We start from the raw sequence: 8402 nt of genomic DNA, 5'->3' as shown, positions 1-8402 counted from the left end.
ATTGCAGGTACCAGTTTTGTATATTATAGTACATTTTGAAACTGCTTGCGTGGAGGGGGTGTCAGTTTATACTGTTCAATATGTTCATTTTGGTTGTGTTTTTTTTTTTTACTGCACTTTTCCAGTGTCTCAGTCCAGAGGGGCACCAAGCAAGAGTTCCATCAAAAAATGTCTGATTTTTTTTTTTAGCAATCTGTCTGTTTTACCCAATCAGTAATAACATTCTTCTGCCTGTGGGCAATACAGATGCATACATGTAAAATCAGTTTTTATTTGATTTTTAGAAAGCAAAGGTTTTAAGTCCTAAAATTGCGGGGAAGGTTTCCCACTACAAGCAGAAGCAGCTGTTGTTGGGCTGTCTTCCTGAGTATGCAGGCAGCTTTGTGTCCTTGTCACAGCTCTAAACTTTGTCAAACTGTGACAGAATAAAAAGCCATCTTTGATGTGTGTTCTTATTTTTGCTATTCGTAATCATGTCAGCATTAATGAAATTTGTAACAGCAGCACTGGAGTCATCCCCAGCATGTGTGAGGAGTAACTTAACTCATATCATATGATGGCTTGGGAGATAAAAAGCAGCCTTTTGAAGTGCTTTGTTGGTTGGGGGTTTTTGTAACTTTATTTGCATTTGTAGGCCATAGTCTTTTATCTTTGGTTTTTCTTTTTTTAAGGAAAACTAAAGAAACTGGTGTTATCTAATTCTCAGTGTAAAAGAAATGGTTGTGGTGGTCACATTGCTTCTAGATTTTCCTAGCAGTCAGTGGTGCTAAAGAGAGATTGAAGTGAGTTAAATCTTCACATTGGGATGCAATGATATTCTAGACAGATGGTGTCCTTTTGTTGGGCATTATAATGGGGGAGAAGTGTGGAGTGTCCACCTGGACGTTGGCAAGGGAGATGGTAGGAGGAAGGGAGCTGGTAGGATGCAGGCTGTCTTAACCTGAGGAGACACAACTGTCGCTATTCCATGTGAGCTGTACAGATGCAGATAAGTGTATTCAGCAGAGTAAATGCCATGTGAGAAAACCTAGACACAGCATGGAATTTCTGACTGCCTGTAGTCCAGTGCTGGCATAGATCATGTCTAATTACATGATAAAGATGATAATTTTTCATGGAGCTCTTGCACAGCCATTGAACAACCATGTAATCTCTTTAAAGACGCTGATTGCTTACCACTGTGTTCTAGCTCTCATAAGCTCATCATTTCCCGGTGGATTTTTTTTTTTGGTAGCTCAGTTTCAGTCACTCACCATGACGTCTTTATTTTGCATAGTTAAACAAATGAGCAGAAAAAAATCATTGCAGGTAGCCAAAACTTTTTTATAAGGTAATCCTGATGGGCTTATGAGAGCCATCCTTAGCATGATTAGAATATTGGATACATCAAACATGTAAGACATGATAATGTCTTACAGTCAGTAGTTCATAAATTCAGAGATCAACCATGTAAACCAGTAGCAGTTCTGACTCCGCAAGTAGGCAGCATTTTAAAACTTTAAAGAAGTGCACATGCCAACTAGTCCCATTTCTTGTACTGACTAAATATAACTTTCAATAAAGTGTTTTGCACTTCCTCCCAGCAAACAGTTTTACCCCTGTACTCTGCCAGTCAGGTCTAGAGAATGATAATACTGAGGAAAGTGCTGTCTTCCCTGGTCTTCTGTCAGGATGCTAACTAATACTGTCTGTGTGCAGAAAAACTATTTTCTATTGGTGACAAAGAGCAGCACAGACAAGCTCAAAGATCCAAGCGAATGCGAAGACAGAACTCCCTAGAGAGCAACAGGAAGCTTTAAATCAAAAGGCCGTTATTTTTCTGTGCCGAATAAGAGGTAGGGTAACCCTCATATTTGCCAGAGAACTTCAACTCTATATCTCAGTTTCTTTATAGGAGGTTTCGATCCTGTGTGAATGGTGCTTGGATGCTACATTTTGTTCTCATGAGGTCTGTGCTCCTTTATCAGTAAAAATGGAAATTGTCATTGGTGTCATTAGGTACTGACTTCTGCTATGTGGCAGGTGTGAACCCTTCTCATCCCGGTATGCAGTTAGGACAGGGAGGCAGAGCTGTGGCTGGCTGGCTTATCTGCATACCATCATAATGAACTGAAACTATTTTCATTTTGTAGTCTTTGAGTAACACCTGTATACGTGTGTAACAGTGGTGCGGACGGGAACAGCACAAGGAGAGGCTGCGTGAGGAAGTGGAGTAGAAGGAAGCCCTTAACAGCAGTCAGAGTAGAGGGAGATAGGCTATGTGGGATGCCAGGGAGAGAGGTATGAAGACCCAAGACCCTTCCTGGTTCCCATCCTGGCAGGACAAGAGTGCTGAAGGGTGAGAAGGCAAGGTGCCTGCAGCTTTCCCTGGCTCTTGCCGAGGGCAAAGGGCATCGCCTAGCTGGGGGCTGTCTGGTCTCCTTGCAAGTCTGGGCTGTTCTCTTTTTCTGCACACTGCTGCTTTTTGGGTTGGCTGGTAAAGGTTGAACACATTGGGATATTATTCTCAGTCATTGTTTCTGTATGGTTGCTGAGTCATGGAGGGTTTCTGTTTTCAGTTTCTCTTTGGTTCCCACTGTGGTGATAACAGGTATTGCAAATTGCAGAGGTTGCCTGCATTGGTTATTGCTCAGACCATAAGGTAAGCATTGTAAGGGGTACTAATCTATACATCTGATTTATCAAAAAGGGTCAGCATCCTTTGGAGGGATGAAATGAAAACATTTTCTGTGTGAGGTGTGCGTGACTGTTAGAGGTATGATTTTATTGCATTGAGTTGTCCCTGTCAAAAGTCTGGGCCAGACCGCTTCAGTGCTACACATTTACAGTCCTGGAAAAAAATGAAAAAGATGGTGTTGCTCAAACACAGCAGAAATGTGTCTGCTCCCCCCCCAGCAAGTGCTTAGGTGGAAACACCTTAAGGCCCATAGTCTTCAGAAGGGAGGTTCTCCAGAAAATTTTGCTCCATTCATGCTCCTCAAGCTTGTCACAGAAGAACTTAGGCTCCAAAACCAGTAGGTGTTTCTGGAAGTCTTGGCTTTGGTTTCTGGAAGTCTTGGCTTTGGTTTCTCAAAGTCTGTCCTCCACATTGCTAGGCAAACGTTTTCATCCCAACTGTTTGTCTCTCAGGAATTTCTCTTTTAGAGAGAGCTTGCTGTCTACTAAGCTACTTGTTGCACAGTTGTGCACAAGGTAACTACTGAATGGTTAATAGAGGTAGTGTTCATGTCCGAAAAAAATAACAAAACCTCAGGCTGTGTGACGCAGTTCCAGTAACCTGAAATGGAACATTGTAAGATACTCTGAAAAATAAATATTTCATGCCTTTTGAGCAATCAGACAGTAAATTAACAAGCAGTGATTTTTGGCTATCACTCATTGCTCGATTTAGGGTCAATCTCTTAGTGTAGCAGAGGTCGAACTTACTCCTGAGACTGCTCAGTGTGGAAGGGGCTGCAGTTCCAAGTGGTGGATTCCAGAGTTCTTTATAAGCATGTTAATGTAATGCCACATAAATTTTGAATGCTAATTGTGAGAAAGGTGTAGGTAAGACAGTGACACGAGCACATGAGCTGAATGACCCAGTAACTTCGAAGTTGTTAGCAAGTCAGTTGAAGGAACTGTCAGAAATTGTGCCAATGAAAACAAATTTGGTTTCACTCTTATGGTGCATCAGTGTTGTGCGAATGTACAGTAGAGGCAAGCAGTTTTGTTTTTCTGGGTGCTTCTCACTTCACATGCACAAAAGCATTTTAATATGTGATGACTGAAACACTGGGACTGTGACCCCAGTGCTTGGTAATGGGATCTAGAGCCTTTCACCTATAGGTCATGGGTTCAGGTCTGCCTCAAGTTAAGGATGACTAAAACTTGTTACCACCTGACAGCTGTTCATTGCTCTTGGGGGAGGGAGACACGGTGGTCCTTACACAGTTCTCAGCAACTCAGCGTCCATACTGACAATTACTGCTCTCTTCAGGCCCTTCAGAAGGGGCAAAGAATTTAGTACCTTGACCAGCTTCCGCTCAAGTCAGTGGGGAAGTTACGAGGAGCAGCAGTGTGTTCCATGGTAGGGGATGCTGACTTGCTCAAGGCAGATCTCATGTGTTCTGGCAAAGAGCTAAGAGGGAAGCCTGTGGGTATTGGGCGGGGGGGAGGAGAAGACATTTTGCTCTTCTCTGGAAAAAACAGTTTTTTAACAAGAGCTAATACTTGGCAACAAAGATGCTGTCAGTAAAACTGTCTCATGTTCAACACTGTGCTTCAGACACATTCTTGAGAATTAGAAACTGATACATGAAGTGAGAAGTGGTGCCAGGACACTGGCATTACTGCTTTGTTGTGATTTTTTTTTTTTTCCCCTTTTTTTTAATTTGTTAGCTAAATTGTACAGATGGCATAGTATCTCATTTCTAGTAGGCAGACACCCAGAATCTGATGACACTGCTGGAAGGACAGTGTACAAACTGCTGCATTGTGTTATCACTAGCCAATAGACAATGTACCAATCTGTTACTGAAATCAGAATTTTGGCTTGTGGGAATTTGTGCCACCAACTCAGCTATCTTGGCACTAAATCATAAGGAATTGTGTAATAAAGGACTCCAATGCCATCAAGTGGCTTTTGATGTATCAGAAAAGGAGAGTAATGTGTGGATTTTGTCACCGGCATATTAAAGTGAAATAGTTCTGTCTGTCTTTGATATGGAATAAAATTGTATTGGTACAGTATGCCATACATACAATTTAAGTCAGTAGCATTTTGAGTGTAAAATGTTGTTGTCACCAAATATAAGAAAAGAGAGTCCATAAGGGAAAACTGCAAAACACCAGCATTTTGTTCATTGGTCATATTTTCCATTACATCATTTGTCCTATAGTGTGGAAATCCTATGATGACTGTAATGCATGGCTGTTTTTTTTTTTTCTTACAAGTGTAAGGAATTACTTTCTGCAGAGTGTGCAAGTGTTGAGCATAGTATTGCATATCCTCAGCACAATGAGGCCAGAGGCTTCAGGTACATTTCAGTGACATTTTTTAGTGGTTTCTCTCCTAGGTTTTTGCACCAGCTGTGAATAGTTGGGGCGGAGGGGGGGGGGGGGGGGAAGGCGTCAAGAGTGCTTGATTTTTAAAAAGTGCACATTAAGCTGATTGTGCTGGTTGTGGAGGAGGCTTAAGATCTCTGGGTATGGCAGCCTCCAGTGATCTTTGCAAACTTTCAATTAAAATAAATGAAGCCATAACTGGTAGAAACTTCAAATTTATTTTTTTTTTCCTTCACTTTTTCTTTTTATTACTTCTGATACATTGAAAGGCCACTGACGTATCCACTTGCTTCTGGTCTGTCCGTATGTTTTCACATAATCTGACTTTGTCAGTCAGAATTTTCCTCTGCAATCTACATTTATGATTTCTTGGTACCAGAGTGTTAATGTTACATAAATCTACATTTGCCTGTGCAGTTATCTTTACTCTATTTGGCTGAAGAAATGTACGTAACAGACCCATCAAAGAAATAATTAAATGGTGTAATGCCTTAAGAAGAATGCGGAGCAGCTCTGCTGCTGGGTTCTGGAACGTGTGCCTGCCTTCTTGGGTGGTTTTGCTATTCCTGTTTCTAATGTTAAAAGGGAAAAAAAACCAGCTTCTGTTCTGATGACTGACTTGTGTGATGCAATTTTGATTAGTTAAATCTGCCTTGTTCAGTGAAGTTAATGTGGTTTGACAGGACGTTGATTAGGAAGCAATCATGTCTGTTGATAGTAAACAGTTGGTCACTTTCAGCAGAGATAGGAATGCCGCCCTTTGTCTTGCATGAAGTATGATTTGTTGGTTCAAGTCCTGGTTAAATTCAAAAGGACAGTGTGGGTGGGAGAGAATATAGTACCAGGATAGAAGTTTACGGTAAACTCCACAGTCCTCATAAAACTGGGGCTTTATTGTCTTGGCTGGCATTGAGACACAAAAGAGGGAGAGAGACATTTGTCTTTGGAAGTATTTGCAGTGTAAATGGCTGCAAAAGAAAGCTCTGGTTCCAAGACATACAGATTAGGATAACTCTGCTCCCTTACCCCCACCCCACATTCCTGTAGGATGAAGCCAAATCTGTTAGCGTATCATAGGCTACTGGTTGGTGGGGAAAGACGGCAATGAGCATGAACATGAGCCTGATGAATGGAAGTATTTTTAGGGTTTAATTCTTGATAAAAATTAAAAATAGCTTTTGGTTACCATGCATATGCAGTGTCAATGATGGTAAGTTCTCTTACTGTAGTAAGAAGGATGTTAAGTTATAAAGGAACTCTAGGTAAGGAGGTTGTACTTTGATTTTTATTTTTTTCTTACTATGAGCTGGTGGCTGTTACTTGGTATGAAGGAGGTAGTGCCACATGTGACAGGCTGAAAAAATGGCGCGTGTTGTGGAAACACTTATTTCTTCAAAGAATTCTTGAACTAGAAATTAAGCAATGCTTCGTGCCAGGGTGACTGTATGGTTTAATTGTAGAGGGTCTCATTCTGACAGCTTTATCCATGCATGGGCCCAGCTTCTTGCCTGGTGGTCCTTTTAGCCCCGGGGGGGGTTATGGGTGGGTTGAGGGCCCAAGTGATTGAAAAAGTGTGTCCCTGTTCAGGCTTGGGAATGTCATCTCCCACACTGCCAACTGGTTACAGATCAGTCTTCCGTTACATGGTCCAGGAAGAGATAGATGTACATGCCTAATTTCTGTTCACACTGTCGCAGAACTAAACTTTGGCAGTAATTCAGATCACTGGTGCCAAGCTGACTAAGACTGAAAAAAATGTAACAAATTAGACCAGGTCTGTAAGTTGGACTTAGCAGAGCAATAAAGGTAATAAATTGTAAGGGATGGAAACAACATGTTGGTGGTATTCTTGTCCTTCTCATCTGGATGTGGTCTTGATTCAGCTAATGGGCTGAATTAATTGACCCCGCCTCCCACATGCTGTTTGCTAGAGAGACTACAGGGGAGGTTATATAAAGTATATGAACTCTAGCTGAATGCTTTTTTGTAAGAGGGAAGATAATTTTCCATTCTTACGTAATGTTTTCTGGCAAGGCAAATTGAATATGGCTCCCTCTAGAGCCTGTCGACTTTGCAGTCTCCCTCTACCTTTTTCTTTTTCTTTTTTTTTCTTTTCCCCCACCATATTTTAATATGGAGCACACCGTTCAGTGCATGTGGGTTTAAAAACAGATGTTGCACATGTATGATCTGTATCACAGCATGTTATGCAGGTACTGGACCACTGGGATAAATTAGCTGTAGACAGTCCTTTCTGCTACACTCAAAACTGTATCTCTTTATGTGAACTTGGTGTTTTTTCTTTTTTATTTAAGGCTGAAAGGAGCACTCATGCTCGCTCACTCTTTCCCTCCTCCCTTTTTTTAACTGAAGAGAAACATTCTCCTGCCTTTGCCAAATTATTTAGAAGAGTGTAAATTAAATCCATTTATCTTGAAATGTGTTCTTGGTGCAGACTGTTTATGCAAGTGTAAGAAATTGTAACATAGGGTTTGGTCTGCAAGGAAAAGGTTTTTCTTTTTTCTTTCTTTCTTTAATTGTTACGTATGGGATTTTGGTTACAATGTAGAATAAACTGAGGCTCCAGTTTATGTTTTAGTGCAGTAGAGGCAATGGTATTTTAATGAGGAATATGGTTTTTGTTGCAGTGTTACTAAAATAAAGTAGTTATTAGTTTCGGAGTTACACTGTGATCAGTTTGAGACAAAATAGCCCATGCGCATGGTCAGGATTTTCTGACCAGAGACTGCTCATCAAGTGAACCCAGAATAAGCAGTTACTGGCTAACACAAAGGTGTTAATATTTATCCATCAGTTGGTGGACGTGTGAGTCGGGAGTTAAATTACACACGGCAGAAGATTGGAGAAGAGGCCATGTTTAACCCCCAGCTCATGATCCAGACTCCACAGGAAGATGGTGCTAATGTACTAACAACAGAAGCACTCCGACAGCACCTTGACTCCGCACTTCAGGCCAGCAGAGTACACGTCTATATGTACAACAGGTAAGGGGAAAAGCAAAAGTTTTCCTGATCATCTCCAAGGGCTAAAAAGTGGACGCATGCTTCCCTCCCTGTATTTATAAATGGTTAGCACTTCAGAGCCTTTCCCTCAGGACTGTTTTGATTTGAATGTCACTGGTTTCTGATGCTTGACGTTGTAGCATGGTAGCAGTGACAAGTTGGCTTCTAACAAATAAGATGGGGTAAGTGGTGTTGGAAGAGATTCTGAGAGTGTACCCCTATGAGCAGTGCTACAGTATCCAGCATTTGTCTTGGTAAAGGAGTGATGTCTGTGCTTTTAAATGCAGGACCTTATAGATGGGATTACTAACATTGGAAATCTTTCCATACTAG

At 41.3% G+C, this 8402-nt stretch overlaps 1 protein-coding gene across 3 annotated transcripts in view; it reads left to right on the top strand.

Moving 5' to 3' along the window:
* PTCH1 (patched 1) overlaps nucleotides 1-8402 on the top strand; it is a 75870-nt gene that overhangs the window by 22796 nt on the left and 44672 nt on the right. For all 3 annotated transcript variants that reach the window (XM_075021871.1, XM_075021873.1, XM_075021872.1), the window contains exon 3: nucleotides 7862-8051. In XM_075021871.1, the coding sequence (XP_074877972.1) occupies nucleotides 7862-8051 (190 nt within the window). The remainder of the gene's footprint in view (nucleotides 1-7861; nucleotides 8052-8402) is intronic.

The sequence above is a fragment of the Buteo buteo genome, chromosome Z (genome assembly GCF_964188355.1).
Source record: "Buteo buteo chromosome Z, bButBut1.hap1.1, whole genome shotgun sequence".
Classification (NCBI taxonomy): Eukaryota; Metazoa; Chordata; class Aves; order Accipitriformes; family Accipitridae; genus Buteo; species Buteo buteo.
The sequence above is the reverse complement of the archived record's forward strand: the minus strand, read 5'-3'. Positions and strand labels throughout refer to the sequence as shown.